Here is an 18,742-nt window from a genome sequence, read left to right as displayed (position 1 = left end):
CTTACTTGGATCGTTTTTGAATATACACAGAAGCTTCTGCATAATTTCATTTTAACCAAAACTTTGCTATGCAAGGATTCTCAAAAGTGTAGCTCTTAAATGGAGAGCTTAGTTAGAAAAGACAACTGTGTCTCAAGAATACGTCAGCAGAATGTATGCAGATGTCCCACGTATACATGACCTTGAAAGTTCAAATAAAAGAGTTTTTGGACCACACATAAACCTTGTGCCTCCCTGGTATCTAAGTAGCTGTACAAAGGACAAAGAAGCCACAATCTTCCCAGTTACCACTCGTTCCTTGGGACAACACAGTCTGATCTGGTGTTTTGTTTCAGCTCTAAAGAAAGCTTTTCTCTTTTTGGTGAGAATTTTTGAGAACGTAAGTGCAAATTAGCAGGATTTCCTTGGTGTAGAAATAGAAACCTTTTGAGTGTCAGTATCCATTTTTATACTCTATTGTAGTTACCAGAAAAAAAAAAATCTGTCTTAAGAAATAAAAGTACATGTTGTTTAACTGAAATTTATTTCAAAGTTACTTGAATATTAAATGAATTCTCCTATTTTTTGAAGGTTGACATCTGGTCCTGAGAATACCCTCTTCCACTATCTATCTTTGGAAACGATGCAAGGAATCTTTATTACTCCAACTCACAAAGAAGTAGCACAGCTCGGTGGCTCCATCCACCCTCAGTTAATTGAGAATTTCTATCGATGCTGTCTTTCAATTCGTTCTGTTTTTCAGCAGTCCATGAGGAAAGAAGTATGGAAGCTTTGTTTTCTGTTTTTCTATTTATATTCTCCACTCAGTATTTCAAGATTGTTTTCACTTCATTATTTAAATAGTTCACTAGCCAGGTGTATTTGCACGTGTGGTTGTTTTTAAAGCTCTTGATATTTTTACTGTTATGGGAGGTTCTTTCTCTGACTGTCCAACCAAGTACGCACACAATTATTGCTCACTCTCCCACCAAAAAATGCCCTCAAAATAGATACTCCATGTCTCTAGCATAGGATTTTCTTACTCTATTTCATTTTAGGACTCTTGTTTGTAACTTAGCAAAAAGCATCACGCTCTGGGTCCAAGAACAGTAAGTAGGAAAAAGGGGGGGAGGGTTAGCCATTTGAACGCTGGGAGGGGATTTCAGATTGGCAGCAAAAGGAAATTTAGACCCTCTCTTTTCACAGAAAATGGTTCAGATGAGCAGTAACAGTGCGGTCTCCCCTCACTGTGCTGTCAGCGTGTCCGAACAGAGACCTGAAGAGGGTCTCTGACAGAGACAGGGTTGTTCACTCTTAGTGTCTTTGCTCTCTATGCTACCCAAGAGTGTTTATACGTTTGCCATCCACTGATGTCTGTAACTGTTTGTTTACATGGATATCTTGTGTAGAATAAGACTGGCTGTAATAATTGATTTTTCTTAATTACGCTGCCAGCTCTCTTGGATTTTAAATTAGGTGGGATGCCAGAATAGGTAAGGCTGCTTTCCTTTACAAAGACTCCAGTTCCAGCCTTGCTCTAGATTTGGGCTGAAGCCCGATCCCCGCTGCCAGAGTTTTATGTGTGCGCTTGGTATTTAGATTAGACTTAAAAATGGACAGATCTGATGTCAGCAACTGTACCGCTTCGTGTTTGGTTAAAAATTTCTGTTTATTCCAAATGATCCCTCTGGAGAAAGATGGTAGTAGAAATGCAGAAATATAACAATAGGTATAAGAATAAATTTATGAGATACTCTGTTCTGATTAGACATTTTGTGTTCAATGCACACTTTATTTTGCTGAAAGTAAGTGGAATAATGTCCGAGTTGCATTTTTTAGATCCTAAAAGTGACAATTCAAGTGAATTAAATGAGAAATGGGAAGTAACAGTACAAATTGAATGAATGCAGTTTGCAAACAGCAGTATAATTTTTCTTAATATTTTCTTGAAGTTACTGGAGAAGTCACTTCTGGTTAGACCACTGTGCCTTGTTAAATGATTGAGGAATTTTTAACTACTAGAAAAATAGGCTAATTTGGTGGATTGTTCTATCAACTTCATATGACACTGAGGACTAGGACTTTGGCAATCAGTCATGTACTTTGGGCACTTCTGTAGGGAGATGCAGAAACCCAAAAACAAGCAGAGAGAATACACAAACATTCCTTATCATCAAATTGCCTTTGGTTACAACTCTTAAATCGACAGTGTATAGTTCAGACACAAAAAAAAATAAATAAAGAACTATTCAACCATTAGGTGTAGCTCATAAAAAGTGAAAAACTCATGGTTGAAAGTCAAAACTTCTGTTTTGGCCATCGCTACCTCAGCACATGATTTTCTGGCTTCTTCAGACGTGAGTACACTAGGCAGCAGCTGGGTTCATTCTGCTCTGAAAATCAGAAATAATTGATGAATATGTGCTGCAGAACAAAGTTTCTCTTTTAGAGAAATTTGGGGTAGTTTTTGCATGTTGGCTTCAACAATTAATGCTGAAATTGGTAGGTTGTTTTATGGCATGAGGAAAATGTAAAGGAATGAATAGAAGTTTTCCTTGTTCACAGTGCACAACAAAAAAAATCAACTACAGAAATGTACTATTATACTGCCTATTCTTTGACATTAACTAAATATTGTTATGGTTTAGGATTCAGAGAATTGCACCAATAACGCAGAATTATTGTGAACTGATCAATCATTAATTTTGCGTCACTTTTTGGTAACTTAAAATGCACAATTTAACTTCTAAACGTGTACAGAAACTCTGTAGTTTTAAACCCTACAATATGTGTCGTTGTATGTAATAAGCAGCCCTGACCTTATTTTCTTCATCATCCTCCTAGTATTTTCTTACTCTTAAATAAAATCAGAAGGAAAGAAGTTTTAATGTATATGGGAGTACAGACCCTCATAGTTCTATCAAATGTCCCCTCTTGGTACATATTTTTTCTTGAGTATTTTCAGTATGAATAGCATAGTATAAGATGTGCTAAAATATAAACAAATGTCAGCTTGGAAATTTCATAATAACGACCCCATTTTTTAGTGGGGAATACCATTAAACTGAGTACTAACATATTCCTTAAGTTTTTTTCAGTAGCAGTATTAGCAAGAACAGGGTTTGAAAAAATTTGTGTAGTAAGGAAAGAGATAGAAAGGATGAAGTCATCTCTGTGACGTTTCTTCCACTCTATGAACTAGTATTAATTTAGAAAATGCTTTATGAATTTAATCCAAAGCACATTTTGGGAAATTTAAAAGACATTTTCTCAGGCAAATATTAGTTGGTGGTTGGTTTTGTTTTTTTTCAAATGCTAAGGTCCATTTCACTGTTTCTTCTACCATTTTTGAAATGAAGATACTTGTGATACTGTGACCCCCTTTTTTTCTTCCAGACCTTCAGCCCCTGCATCTTCAGTATTGTAGGCAGATTGAAAGATGTGTTTTATGCTTCTGCGTATGGCAGACAGAATTTCTGTGAAATTTTTTTTTCAACAAAACCTTTTCTTTCACCTCCTCATATCTTGTCACTGGAACATTAATTTCATTGGCAGATCCAGAGATGCCCTGGCTTCACAACTCTCTTAAGACAGATTTGTTTCAAGGGGATTTCTACTCCTGTTTCCATAATCTCATCTCACTTCTCATGCTTAAAAAAAACCCAAACAAAAAAGCAAACTATTTAAAGCTTTTTTTTTTTTCCCCCCCGATATTACATTGGCCTTTTCAAGAGAGTACTAAATTTCCTTTGGTTTCAACGGGAGAAAAATTAAACTAGTAACAAACCCTTTCAAAATTCCTCTTGTGTTTAACTCCATGTCCATTCTGGTCTTTTTCCCCTTGCATTGCTGGTGAAAAATACCATGGCTTTATTGGACTTCCAGGACTGTTGAGCACCAAGGCAGAGCACAGAGAGAAAAGTAGATTTTGTTCATACAATTTGATTCTCATCAAACAGGTACCAGGAGTTCAACTGGAAACACCTGGAGCTTTTAGAAACATAGCCCTAAAATCTCAACAAAACACAAAAATGTCTTTATTTTCTGTACATCTTATGCACTCGTATTGAGTAGGAGCAAGAAAATGCTCTGAGCAAAGTGCTTCAGCTGTTTATTTACAAAAAGAAATTCCTGCCTGGCCAAGTTTATTCAATAGGCTTTTACTATCACGGTTCTTAATTAGGGAGGCACACAGAGAAAGAAAGATGAGAACTTTAGCTGTTGTAACCCACTTGTTTAAAGAAGCTGCATTATCTCAGATGTCTTATTAGAGAAATAAATAGTATTCAGCTGGGGGGGGACACACATCAAAAAAGGGAACATGTGTCTACCTCTAAGTTGTACAACAATGGAAAAGCCTGTTCATGCCTAAGTAACACAACTGTAGAGAAAAAAAATTATGTAAGCAAGTTAGATCTTGTAAGTCTGGCTTTTTTGACAGCAATATCATTCATCAGAGATTCCTGAAGAAATCACATGCTTGCATTTGCTAGTGTTTATGTAAAAGCAATTCCTTCTGTGTTAATGTTTCACCAAACGTTTTACAGAAAAAGCAAAAAGGAGGCAGTGGGACTTCAGAATTTAGTAAAGTGGCTGAGGACCCAGAACTGGTAACAGAACATGGAGTTTTGTTTGAGTGCTCTCCTGATAACTGGACTGATCAGAAGAAACCACCACCAACAATGAATTACTGGGTTGTGGGGTGAGTTTAAAGATGAATGAATTTATTTCTCCCAACGTTCTCCATTTTGAATATGCCGCTATACTCTTTAAGAATAAATTTAACTGTAGCGCATGACAGAAATACTTGAGCTGACTGACTTGAGGGAGGGGTTTGATTTGGGATCTGGGAGGCTGCACTGGTGTGATGTTCCACCTGCTGTAAAACCCAGGCGTGTTAACTCAGGTGAGCACCGTGCCCAGCACGTTAACACCACAGAGATGGCACCCCTTGCAGTGCTGCCTGAAGTGCTGTAACCATACTCACAATACCCTTTCTCGCACTTCTTTTGTGCTCCTCACACTCTTTCTGCTCTTTCCGTCCCACTTGTCTTGCCTCTATGCGTAGTGCTGGTTCAGTGCTACAAGGAAGTAAGGTGAACGATTGTAGCTGAGGGTTGTTTGGGGGTGGTTGTTTTTTTTTTTCATTGGGAAGATAAAATCAACCTACCAGTCCATTTGAGATATTTTTGAAAGGGGAGTTTTCTTTCCTTAGTTTGCTCTCAAAGTTCTGCCGTTACCATTGCAAATGGATTGTGATTTGTGTTATTATTTAAACTTAATTTTAGTAATTTCCTTAATGATGCCTATAGTTATTGCTACATAGCTAGGTCTTATTTGCATGACAGAACTGCCCCATACTGCCCCAGGCGTTAAATATTAATACATTTTGTGAAGTAATTAAAATTAGGGGTTAGGAAAAAGTAGTATGTGTCATTTCTTCACAATTCAGAACATATAAAATCTTGTAATTTTTTAAGTCCAGGCCAGTAAGCCCCATTCTGTAACCACTGCTTCTCACACGTTATTCTTTCCTCCATCCACTATATTTGTGCTGTCTGCATTTTAGCTGCAGTAAGCAGACAGTCCTATTAGGAGCAGTCAGTCAACAGGATGTTTCCTTCTTTTCTACATTCATCTTCTGTATTTGGTATTCCTACTAGATCAACAGAAAGAAAAATGCGTAGGCCCAGTTAAATGGAAACTATGCTTTCACCATATGAAAAATAAATTCAGTATAGGCAGGAGGTGAAAGAAAGATAAATGATTATGCTTGACTAATTCATTAAGTTACAGTTATTGACTAGTTCAACTATTGTGCAGATAGGAAAGCCAGAAAACAGCAAAATGCATTTCTGAATATGACATAAGAACTTCTTTTGTGATACAGTGAGAGGAAACGTCATCCACAGGTAATTCTATTGGCCAGGAATAATAATGTAGAAATTCTCTAAGAGATTTTGTTCAACTGTTTGCCTTCCAAGTCAGATGTTTAAAGAGAAAAAAGAAACACAGTTGTTTCCTACCATGAATGTACATAATAGCAGTTTGTGTGCTATCCTTGGGGTTGGTAAAATTTAAACCTTTAGTTTAAACATTTTTAAAATGTTTATGCTGCTGTTGATATCTTCTAAAAATCATTTTTTCAGTCTCCGCATTCTCAAAAAACATGTTAAATCAGAGTAGTATTTGCATTAGTATTTGCAGAACTGTATGCTATGCTACAATGCTGCACACAGTTATGCCAGGTTTTTAACAGCTTTCCTATTTTAGCTCTTTCCCTAAAAGAGCTTATTAGATTGACCTGTGGGAATGTACCTACCCAGATGTATTAAGTTTAAAAAGTAGTAATTACGTGAATACTGGGGCTTGCTCCCAAGTACCTTGATTGCAGCTTGTAGCCTGGAAACTTGGATCACTGCAAAACACACCAGTACCATGCAAATAGAGCCTGAAAACCTGAATAATTTTTTCCATATACAGTCTTGAGAAAACTGAGCAGAGAATATAACTTGATTTAAAAATCTAATGTATTGAAAGAAGTAAAATAATGCAGGAGAGCCACAGAAATTTGCTAGCTTACACCACAGTTTTTAACATTTTACTGAAACCTCAGAGTACAACCAGGACATACCAAACGGTTGAGGAGAAAAAGCTAACACCTATGATAATTTTCTTTTTTTTCTTTCTTTTCTTTTTGTTCCAGGAGACTCATACTACATCCAAAACCTCAGGAGTGTTATGTCTGTTTCCATGACTCAGTCACAGACGCTGCTGTTGAACTGGCCTTTAAACTGTCCTTCGGCTTAGCTACATAGAAGGGCTTCCTGAACATTCAGCCACCCTGTGGGGTGGTTTCATCTCTTTAAAGTACTTCAATATAAAGAGAAATGAACTCAATTGTGGTGCTCACCCATGGCATATCTTTGAAATACTTTTTAAAAAATAAATCTACCTTGTGGTAATGACGCAGGTAAAAACTTCAGTGAGTATTCTCTAATGACCTCATCATTGGATACTTACAAAGATTTCAAAGAAACAAAGCTCTTATTTTTAGGTATTGTCAAATTACTTATCCTGGTCATAACTTCATGATATGAAAACATCACATAATTTGTACATTCACTGCTGTTTAGTGTATAATATACAAAGTAAAATGATAAGTTGATATCCTCAACGTACTCTCTGAATATCTGGCAATTGGTGATGGAGGGGGAAAAAAAAAGTTTTCCAATTAATTAAAATTTTGCACCTCTAAGGGCAGGAAAAATAGTGCATGTTTTCAGTAACATTGTATTAAAACAGAAAAAAAAATCTTTTAGCCAGTTCATGGCACTTAGCTACACAAAACTAATGGTTTATCATTTTTGCGAGTATGGTCCCCTGCACACTTGAGCACTGTAGTATGGTTGATATTTTACTTGACTTCGTGAGTTTTAACTATAAATACTACTTACATTTGTTAAAACACAATATTGAAGGCACAGAAGAAGATGGGGGGGAAAGAGGGGTGATGGTTTTAAGACCGATGCATGGACCCAGCTAATTTTATATTGCTTTCATAATTTCATAATAAAAAAAATGTATATTTGTCAAAGACCGGTAAAGTGTTATTCTATTTTTTTACTTAACGTATTTTCTCTTTTATTTAAAAAAAATACTTGTTTTGCTAAGTCTTCTACAATTTACAGATGGATATTACACAAAAATGTTAAGTTACATCCATATAAGGCAAGAGAAGGCAAGATGTTTGCAAAATCGGAATTCTTCTACAAAATTCATCTTTCCTATAAACTGTTAAAATGTTTGTAATCTACAAACCAGCTGCTCCTGCAGCTTTTTTTACTAAAGTTTAAATGTAAGATATTGGGGGCTCTTTTTACCTACAGCCAGCATGTTTAGATCAGGTCATCTGCATAGCATTTCATCATGTTCCATGTCAACGGTGCATTTTTTCATTTCTCCTGTTTCTGTTTGCTTTTCAGGAGTGCTTTTCATAAAATGCATGACTAAAGTTGCTTTTTAAACACTGGGATCAAAAAGTTTAAGTATTCAGGAAAGTAAATTTGGTTCTGTAGGCTGTCATGATCAAAACTTTAGATCTTGTTTTTGCTAGTAAATTACATTGTTTATAGTCGTTCTAAACTAGTCAATCAAATGCATGTAACTGCCCACTTTCACAGAGTGATTCACAGCTTGTCTTGAATCACTCAACGGTTGCTTTAATTCCGAGCAGTAGAAGTCTTAGGCCTGAAGTTTAAGCATATGATTGAAGACTTGGTTAATCAGCCTTCTCCAGAATTTACAGTTCCTAGAAGATGGGAAATAGTGTTTCGGTTTGAGACACAGAAAAACTGAGTTATATCGATAGTGCTTTAGATTTGTTCCCCATCTGTAAATGAAGTGGTGTGAGATTTACTCTGAAAAATAAAAGTATGCAATAGTGTGGATGACATCTGAACATCACCTTTTAGAAGTCTAAGATATGTGGGGTGTGAATATGAGATTTCGTTGGATGGAAGGAACAGAAAAGCAAGCGTTTTTTGCTGCACTGCTTTTCGCAGGTTTAACAGCTTTCACAGAACCTGTGTATGTGTGTGTGTATGCACGCACATAAGCGTGCATCTGTATGGAAACAGGTAATTTCGCTGATGTTTGTCTTGTTTCAGTCTTTCGAAGGCTGGGCTATATGGTTTGAATGCTAAAAAAGAAGCTATTTGAATGCTGTACAAAGAGGACAGCTAACTTCCATCTAGATCCTTATGTTTAGTCAGACCTAGGTTACTCTGCTGCCGGTGTAGTGGGTTAAACTCAGTTGAGTCAACAGACAACTGAGTCCTGGCAGAAGAAACGGTTTGAATGTGCAGATGTGTGTGGAAAAAAGAAGTGAAGGAAGGTGGGACTCCTTCAGTACCGATCAGCTGTTAGATTGGCTTGCTCCTTCACAAGAAACCGTACCTTAAACAGAATTATAGGTATCTGAGTATGGTAAACATTTTATACTCCAGGCAGTGTAGTTCAGCAACAAAACGTTGCGAAATTTGCATTAATAGTGTTGATACTACACTTAAGGGGATTTTTATTGGTTACTTTGTCAACTGAGCAGAGACTATTTGGCTGATTTTTAAGAGTATGTTTAAAAAGAGCCCTGAAGGATGACAGGATTTCATTTCCTACAGAACACAGATTTTTATCAGGTATCTTTGACACAAGTCTTGTAGCTTTGTAATTTTCAGGAAGATCATAGGTGTGAATCAGCGTATAGAATTAATGTTAAAAGGAATAGATATGGTAAAACTAGTAAGGAGTTAAAGTGGTAGTGCTAAGGCTCAAAATAAATTAATTTCTTTTGCCTTTAAATTACTACTTACAAAAACTGAGCAAAGCAATGTGGTGTACTACATAATGGAGTACCAGGGTTAAAATTACTAATATGAAGGGAATACAAGAAACAAAAGAGCTTTTAAAAACATCAACAATTACAACATTTTGACTGAACAGTGCTTCATGCCCTTGTTAATCATAAGGTCAAGAGATGTAGGGGATGGAAATCAATTAAAAAAAAAAAAAATGCTATCAGCAATCTAGAAGGAATTGGTATTTTTGACCTGCAATGGAATGGGTATAAATGACATGACTAAAATTCATTTACTTGCCATAGGTAATGTTTATTAACTCATAACTCAATATGATCAACAACTAGCCTTTGTTACCTGGGTGTTTTCTCTAGTTACTGCTCAGGAGAGAGGGGTGGGTTCCCACAGCTGACAAGCTTCTGGTAAGTTCTGGAGATCTCTGGAAGCAGCTCAGGGAGGGTGGCGCTCCCTGGAAGGGATCAAGCTAATGGTGCCATTTCCGGGCCCGGCCGTCCCTCACAACCAGTAACGGTCGGGGACAGAGGTGGCACTCAGCTCCTGGGTACCCCCGGACCATCGACTTTTGAGGAAAAAGCCAGTTTGGTGCCCTCCGGCCGTTTTTCAGGAGGAGGAGGAGATGGCCAGAGTGGTGCTGCGTGCCATGTCGGCCCCACTGGGCAAGGCCCTCTATGACCCCCTGTCTCCTTCAGGGAAGGCCTGCTGGCTGGCGGCATGGCAGCCGCCAACTTCAAGAGGGTGGTGGAGCCCCTCGAGAGGGTGAAGCTGTTGCTGCAGGTGCCGGCCTCCTCCGAGCAGATCTGGGCACACTGGACTGCTTTGTGCATGTCCCCAGGGAGCAAGGTAGGGCCCCTGGGCTGCTCCCTTGTCCCCGCACCTTCCCCTCACTGTCTTGCACCTTGTAAAAACAAAAGCTTTTAGAAACGATGGAGGCTCCATCGTGGGCGTTCAGAGGAGTACGGGCAGCGGCAGAGGAGGTGGTGAGGAGGGGGTGGCTGCTGGGTACGTCCCCACAGCATTTTTTTTTTGGTTATTTGGTAGTAGTGAAGTCATGCTCATTGGTATTTGTGGACAGCATAAAATACCCGTAAATTTTATTTGTGATAGTTCTATAAATGCAGCATTTATTTGTCATCCTCATGTTAATGTATAGGAAAACAGGATCAAAATAAGAAACAAAACCATAATTTTGAGCTTTCTGCCTTAAGGAGTCTTTGCCTTCGTCCATGGTAACACAAGAAAATTAAGAAGTCTGAATTAAGAGGATGACCCACATAAGATTTTCTCCTGCACTACCGCCCTGAGCTCCATTTAGCTTCTTAGGCATTTATCAAAGGGATCCTTTCTTTAATTTAGAAGAAGAATATAATGACAAAAGCAGTACCAAGTTTCTGATACCTGTGTAAGCCAGTCATCATTGCTTTAATATGGAGCGTGAGCACCCCCTATGGAAGGGAAAATGCATAGGCAGGCTACTTCAGGGAAACAATTTATACACAGTCCTGTGAAATACTCTTCTATTCTGCAGGTTCCGGACTGCATTTTACATATGTATCCCTTGTCTCAGAAATGTATGAAGTGAGGAAGTTGAAAATCTTACCTGTTTCTCAGCTTTACTGATGTCTTGCAGTTTTAGATTTTCTTTTGCTAACACCAAATGCATACATCTGTTGGTAAGTGTCAGAATAAATCCAGATTTTCAATACCAAATTCTTGAAAATAAAGGACCTGCAAAAGCAACATTTTTGGCCTTTGTTACAGCTCATACCAGAGTAGAAACAATAGAAGGAATATTGTATTATATATTTGATGTAGTATAAACTTTGGAAATGTTATTTTAAAGATCCATTTCTTTTTCTGTAGGATTTTTCAGCTTTTGGCATGCCAATTTGGCAAATGTTATACGTTATTTCCCAATGCAGGCTCTAAACTTTGCTTTGAAGGACAAATGCAAACAGATTTTCATGTCCAAACTGGATAAAAGAAAACAGGTAAATTATGTCTTCCATATTAGTTCTGTTTAATAAACAAGATCCAGCCAAGAGCTGTGCAATTCTTTCTCTCAGCATGGCTGGCAATTAGTGGTGGCATATTGATAAGATTTTGGAATAAGCTTATTTTATAACAAGAGGAATGGTGAACATGGCTTACTCTGTAGCTTATTGTTGAAGGTAATGAAATCTGGTGTTTGATCTTTAATGAGTAGTAACTTTGTGAGGTGCATGTAAATAACTGCTTATAACTTGTCAGAATTTTCACAGTTTTGTTCGGGACGTAATTATTTTGGAGTTAACTAACGCAAATATTAGGGTGGATCTTAATAATCTTGGACTCAGAAGCCTATGTTTCTGGGCCAATTACATTTTCACAATTAAGACTGCATTAACCCGTACTTTAGTCTTAAAAACCTTTATGTTCATAATTTCACTCACGTGAAATTACAGCTGCTTTTATTTTAATGTGTGAAGTTCTTTGGCTATGTCTGTCAAGCAGAAGTCTCTCATTTTAATTTTTTTCACATTATTTCCTCAATAATTATTAGTATCTAAGTGTCAGAAAGACCTTACAGATAGGAAAGTGCATATTACTGCTACTTCGTATTGGAAACTGATTTCTTGCTACATGTAAAGCTAGAAGCATACACATGAATAGTTAAAGCATTTTAAGAACTTCGTTTTGTACAATGCACCAGAAAAGGATCAGTTTTAGGTTACAGCTCAAGAAGGCAATTAAACATTTGGGCTATGCTGCCTTACCTTGCAATTCTGTGTACTTGGGAAAAGTCCCTTAACTTGGATGGATTCTTGAAAGACACAGAGGTCTACACCCATGGAAGTAATTACAAGAAATCTCGGCCTTGGAACGTGAAATGTTGATATTGGCATTTGACAAATTACATAAAATTCATTCGTATCAGTAGAATGGAACATAAGTTCTTCATATCTAATTTGTTTCATGTGGAAATAGCTGGAAAATCTGCTTTATTTGTGTCTGCCTCAGGTTATCTGTTTTAGGATTTCTTTGGTTAGGTTTTGATAATTTAAACAAAAATCCAATGTTCTGTGCTTTCTCTTGCTGACAGTTTTTTACCGCAGTGCCAGAAACTTTCCTTGCCACAGGCTTTTCTGGTGGTGCTGATCAGGAAGAATGCTGTCAGTCACTAAAGTTTGATTAATCTCTTTGTATTGCATGCAAATTCTTAAGCAGTCCTTTTTTAATTAAAGTCATTTTGTATGTAAAGAGTTTAAGGTTGCTGTTTTCTTTCTTTTCTTAAAGTGGAAAAAGTAAAATGTGCATGATGCAAACAATGCAGTGTTTATAGTTCTTCAAATCTCCTTTCCGTCTCCTAGAAGTGTTTCCAGATGGCTTACATGTGTATGAGCTTGTGACTCAAATTTTAGAAACATTCCATGAATAGCACTCAAGATTAATTTCTTCAGAAATACAGTATTTAACAAAGCAGCATATGAAGCTCAGGGACTTTGGATGCTTTCTTACATGTTTTGTGCAGGACAGGAAATGGGGAAGACAATATGGTGACGTGCATTAGTTTTCTCTTAGCAGGATTCTCTTTAAAAAAAAAAAAAAATATTACTCAAACCTTTAAATTGTAAAGTGCCAAGGAGCTTCTGTTAAAGACGACAGGCTATTATCTATGTGTCAGATAAATAAAAAGTGATTTTGGGTATATGTACATGGTCTGTATTTACTACACAAGATGTACCTGTGATGCCGTTTACGTCAACAGACCTCAGTATAACAAGGTGTACAGTTTGAAGTTCTTCCTTCAAAGATGGGTTTATTGCTTGCTGTGTTTTCACCTATAGAGAATCCTAAGAGTTTGGGTGTAGTTACTTGTGGAATGTGGAAACAGATGAAGAATCTACAGATAGAAGAAGTGGATTTTTTAACTTTGTCACAGCTTGTGGTTAGTGTTCCATTATGGGGAAAAGCTGAAACGAGTAACACTTCTGATATGTTTGAGTATGAATGTGTGGGGAGGAAGTGGAAGGGTGGTATTACGTAGAAAAAATTATTTTCAGAGAGTGTAAGAGAATTCATACCTAAGCATTGCGCTGAATGAGGACAAAATTGGAATGGAAGTTATATGACCTTGAAGTATTTCAGCAAGGGGTATCACTATCTGAAAAAACTGCCTTCACCCATCCTTGTGTCTCAATTTCTTCTCTATGCTTCATTCGTAAGTGGAGGAAACAACGATCTACTATGTTTTTCATATAATTTTGATCATGTTAAATGTTTCAGTCACGCAGAGTAGTTTGTAATAAAGAGAAGGGCTTCTGTAAAGCATAACAATGTCCATAAATTTATTTTCTATTAGGTGCTGCTTAGTAACAGTTTCATGGACTTGGTGACTGTATTACTCAAATTGCAAAGATGGACGGACTTCCTGGCCTGTACCAGGGATTTGCTATTTCAGTACAGGGAATCGTTGTATACCGAGCCTCCTCTTTTAGATATTATGACACCATTAAGGTAGCTTTTACAAACAAAAATGCATGTTTTAAATCTTTATCGTGGTATTTTAAATATTTATTATGAACTAATGAGGGTGTTAGTTACAGCTTTTGTCTTTCAGCTATTTGTGCTCAATTGAGGATATTACTGAAGAGCAAAGTAATTTTACAGTAGGATTAACTACAGAAATGATCAAAATTATACTTGCTCTCTGCGGCATTTGACATACATTTTACAGAATTTGTAGAGGTCTCCATTTGTGTTTTATTTTGCGGGGATTATTTCCAAATACAAAGCAAACTCCATTCATTCTTTCCTTTTTTGTTGCTCAAATTGTGACAACGTTCTCAGGAATGCTGTCTAACCCTTCTGACGATGTCAGGAGAGGCATGATGATGCAGGTACGGTCTAGCTTGCAGTCGTTTTCTGAAAATGACTTAGTAGATTTTTGAAGTTTGATGTGCTAATTGAAGCAGGCGAGCTTCTATTTGGGGCGGGGGGGGGGAAGAGAAGTGGAAACATCTCCAGAAAGACAAGAAGAAAAATGAAATAATAGCATTGTGGGAGCCTGGTAAAAGTTCACATCTTGGCGAGAGATTTTAGTAGAAAAACAGGATCTGTTTTCTTTTTCCCACTCAGAAGCCAGATATTTGGAGTAAGACAGGTTTGTGGGTAGAATCCATACCCTTTATTAGCCCAGTTAATGCAGTAAGAAAAATAGCCTTTGTGGTACACAGCTGTTCCTGGGGTGTGAGGTAGAATCAGTAATCTTCAAAGCTCAGTACCAGCTGAGAATTATTTCTCAGCGTGTGACAGGTATGATAGTGTATAATTAGCAATTAATGTTGGATCTTGGTGTTAGCTATTAGGTAATTTTACTAGGTAGTTCGGTAGCATTTGAAGCACACATAATAATATAAAATCTTGCTATGAAGATCATCCTCAAACACGAAATAAAAAGCCACAAAAATGCTCTTGAAAAATCAGGACCTTGCTCCCTGCGTCCCTGAGGAAGTTTTGCCAGCTGACAACAGAAAGGAGTTAATCGTTAATGTTAAAAGAAATTGTTAATTCCAAAGAAGTGTCTCTACGTTTTATTTCAAGGGTATCCTTTTCTCTTGGTATTCCAGAAAGTCAAAAGAAAATCAGAATAAATGTTGGCATAGAACTTGCTTGGGTGCTTTCAAAAAATCCCACAGGATACTTAGATTCTTAGGTAATGCCTGCATACCTCTGGGAACCTGTCCTAAATAACAGAAATCCTTGAAGCTCACAGTGGGCAAACACCATTAACACTACTGACTTCTTCCTTTCAAACTAAATATGATTTCACTGTCTTCAGATTCTGAACGTTCCTCTGGGCTGTATCTACTCCACTGTTGACGTTTTCAAACCTTCAAGGAGCTGGCATGATTTTCAGCCGTACTCCACTTGGAAAAAGCTGATGGGAGGGTTCAGTACTTCAGCTCTTGAGTTGTACAGAAATGGTACTACACGTGCACATGAGCATTCGCTGACTGTCATCCTTCATTTCCTTCATCTGTAAGCACTTGAAGCAAGTTTTAGTGAACATGCTGCTGAGGTATCTAACTAACAAGTCCTTATTTTTGCTTTGTTTTCATTTGTCAAGCAAGTTAACACTCAGAAAGAAGGTGGGCTAGATGAAAACTGGACTGTGCTCCTTCTTAGCCTTTCTATGTCTTTACATTATTGTGCTAGTCAAGACCTTAACATTTTTTAGAGGACTATTGATCACTAATGAACTGAAATCTACTTGCTATAAAAATATTCCAGTGGTACTGAGGAAGAAAAAAAAAAAAAAAAAGCTGTGGAAGTTTTAATAGCATTGAAAAAATTCAGAGCACCCTTAGGAAGGGAGTGACCTCATTTAATTCCTAAGCCTTCTACTTGCCCAGTAAAGCTTAAAGGAAGCATCAGAAGGATCACAGCCTTTCTAAATTTAGCTTTTGGAACAAGCTAACAGAGCATTACATCAGCTAAATATTTATTAGTTGAAAGATCACTTCTTTGCAGTAAGTGAAACATTAGGAAAAAGTTCTTTGGTGTTCTTTACTAAAGAAAGATAAATTTTGCAGTGCAATGATGATCTGTGTGTTATTTCATGGTCAGAGAGGGGAGACTGAACGTCAATATAAAGGAACCGTTGGCTGCTTTATGAAAATGTATGAGCAAGAGATTTAATGCTTTCTTCCATGGAACATTCTCCAACATCCTCTGTGGAAGAGGAGGAGCCTTAGGCTAGTTCCTTATGACAAAATTAAGGACATTTTTGATCTCAATGTTTCAGAGAGTTCAGGATCTGATTAAAATAGTGAGTGAACACCTATTTTGTTTGAACAGTGTTGATGACAGAACTCTCATTGTTTGCATAGCCTATTTTTAGTTTAACTGTTATACAAACAATACTTTTAAGAAATTATTTGGATGTTTTTGTGACTAAGTATGTACTAAATGAAATAATTCATTTTCGGGGAATTAAAAAGTACCATTTACGTTTCATTCAAGAAATGAATCCAAGAAAATACTTGCCTCTTGTTTAAAATTCTCCAAGTTTCTGTTTTATTCATACTAAATGCTGCACATCTTAAGTTACAGCATGTTCCTGAAAACATTTTGGTAAGAGCAGCTTCCCAAGCCCGTCAGCAGAGCCCACTGTAAGTATGTGTACGTTATCAGCCTGCTACAGCTTCTACACAAACCACAGTAAAAGGAAAACCTGTTTCTAGCTGTTGATGTGTCTTCGTGGTATTTCAAAGCACAAATCAAGACAACAAAGGAGTTTACACTTGTTTTTTTCCTAATTGGCATTAAGAAATACAGCAACTGCTCTACTCTCTGTCCCATCCCTCAAACTGCCTTGGGAAGACTCTAGTCTGGCTGGCAGCATTTTAAGCCAAAGCATAGCCCCAAAACGCAGAGACCCAAGCACCTTGCCACTTAGAACACTTAATACACTTATTTCTTGAGGAAATTTGAAATGGGTGAGGATTCTTCTCAGTATCGAGGATAAAACTTACAGCGTACATAAGTGAGGAGACTCTTATTTCTGAGGTAATAACTTTCAATAGGGAAAGGGAATAAAAAAACCAAACCTTGTAGAATATTGGTAACTGAGGGACTCAAGGAAGCAGTTAGGAGACCTTTATTTAAATGTTTGGTTTCAAAGAAATTAAGGCTAGCAGCATCCCTAACGTTTCTCCACAACTGTTAAGTTCCACACAAAATGCTCAGCTCCTTGAGTTGGTACAAACAGTACTACAGTGGTGGGCTGAGGGGCCACGGCTACAAACTGGAAGAGGGGAGATTTAGATTAGATATCAGGAAGGAATTTTTCACTAGAGAGTGATGAGACACTGGAACAGGTTGCCCAGAGAAGCTGTGGATGCCCCATCCCTGGAGGTGTTCAAGGCCAGGCTGGATGGGGCTTTGAGCAACCTGGTCTGGTGGGAGGTGTCCCTGCCCATGGCAGGGGGGTTGGAACTCAATGATCTTTAAGGTCCCTTCCAACCCAAACCATTCTATGATAAATATTTTTTCAGCTGCTAAAAAATGGATGCGATCCACAGGCCAAGAACTGGAAAGACTTGGACAACAGCAGTTCCGAGATGTCTGCAGTGCCAGCAGGCGATGGGGGGGGATGTGCCCAGGCAAGTTTGTGGCTCATCTGACCTGGCTGCGTGTTGTTCGTGCTGGCAGAGCGTGCCATCAGCGTGACACTGAAGCACGCAAACAAGACTTTTATGGAAAACCTGGAAGAGTTTGGCTTATCCCACTTACCATCTCACCTCCGTCTTACTCTTGACAAAGCCAATGGCAAACACTGGCAGTTTCTTGTGGCTATCGCGAATGTGGACACCCGCCTGCGCTCCCCACTGCCAGAAACGACACAGCGGCGGCAGCACGGGGATGTGAGCCTGGAGACGCGACGTCCTTCTGCGGTGGTGGCTTGTCCCCGCGCTGTGAGGTTGTGCAACTTCTCCGGGCCCTGGCTCAGTGGTGGTGCCCGGCTCCACAGGAGCCTTCGCGTAATGTCCCCGTCCCGGGGCGGGGGGGCGGTTCTGCTCAGCCGGGAGGGAGCCCCGGGCGGGGCGGCGGAAGGGAGATGTGCGACACCCTGAGTCACCCAGAACTGGTTTTGTGACGGGGAGCGGAGCTGGGATGTGTCTCCCTGGCTACGGCTGGGGGCTGGGACCTGCTCTGCGTGCCCCATCCTGATACCAGCAAAGAAAGTGGGGCAGCTAATTGTTTATGCTAATGAATAGTAGCTGTGTTACATGTAACTCTGCGGAACCATGGCTCCTCTGGCCTCGGGACGTTTTTGGAGGGAAACGGCCTCTGCCGTGTCTTCACCAGGAGATTCCCCGTGGAGACAGTGACAAACGCGGGGTCACTCCAGGCCCCTGGTGGGTGCCGGAGTGGTTTCCCCCCTATTTCCACTGTGAGCACACCTGCGCAGCCCGGCGTCACGCCCTGCGTCAGGCAGACGTCACGCTGCTGCGCGAAACGGAGGTGTCATTTTTAGAAGCAAATAAATAAATAAATAAATAAAAACTTACGGGGCTTTTCCCGCCTGTCTCTGTCAGAGTTCCCGTCCTCCACGCCCAGAGTGACACCCCCAACCAGCGGGGTACCTGCGGGAGAGAGGCTGGGGTTTCCAGACATACTCGAGGACAAGCGTGTTAATTGGCCTAATTGCCCTAGATTGCTATAATGACATCAAACCACGCTCTGTTGCAACCAACTTTTACATTGCGCTTTTCCCCGCCGGCTCCTTTAAGGGAGGGTGCGGGCGTGGCCCGCCGCCGCTCTGACGTTAGGCTAAACGTCATGACGTTCTCGCTAACGCCACTCCCCACCCCACCTCGTCCCGTTCCAGATCTTTCTGGAAG

The 18,742-nt window shown here is 39.0% G+C and overlaps 1 protein-coding gene and 1 long non-coding RNA gene across 2 annotated transcripts in view; one reads left to right on the top strand and one right to left on the bottom strand.

Annotated features, from left to right (window-relative positions):
- The window catches only part of INTU (inturned planar cell polarity protein), a 45,393-nt gene extending 37,820 nt beyond the window's left edge, over positions 1-7,573 (top strand). The window contains exons 14-16 of the mRNA XM_074154780.1: positions 571-760; positions 4,527-4,681; positions 6,686-7,573. Coding sequence (XP_074010881.1) covers positions 571-760; positions 4,527-4,681; positions 6,686-6,797 — 457 coding nt within the window. The 3' untranslated portion in view covers positions 6,798-7,573. The remainder of the gene's footprint in view (positions 1-570; positions 761-4,526; positions 4,682-6,685) is intronic.
- LOC141469307 (uncharacterized) lies at positions 571-18,619 on the bottom strand. The gene is made up of 3 exons (XR_012463459.1): positions 18,410-18,619; positions 10,954-11,081; positions 571-2,372 (listed from the first exon to the last, which is right to left on the bottom strand). It is a non-coding gene; the product is annotated as an uncharacterized lncRNA (long non-coding RNA).
- Between the last annotated feature and the right edge of the window lie 123 nt (positions 18,620-18,742).

Source organism: Numenius arquata, chromosome 10, assembly GCF_964106895.1.
Source record: "Numenius arquata chromosome 10, bNumArq3.hap1.1, whole genome shotgun sequence".
NCBI classification, from domain to species: domain Eukaryota; kingdom Metazoa; phylum Chordata; class Aves; order Charadriiformes; family Scolopacidae; genus Numenius; species Numenius arquata.
Note: the sequence above shows the minus strand (reverse complement) of the source record. Positions and strands in the feature narration are given on the sequence as shown.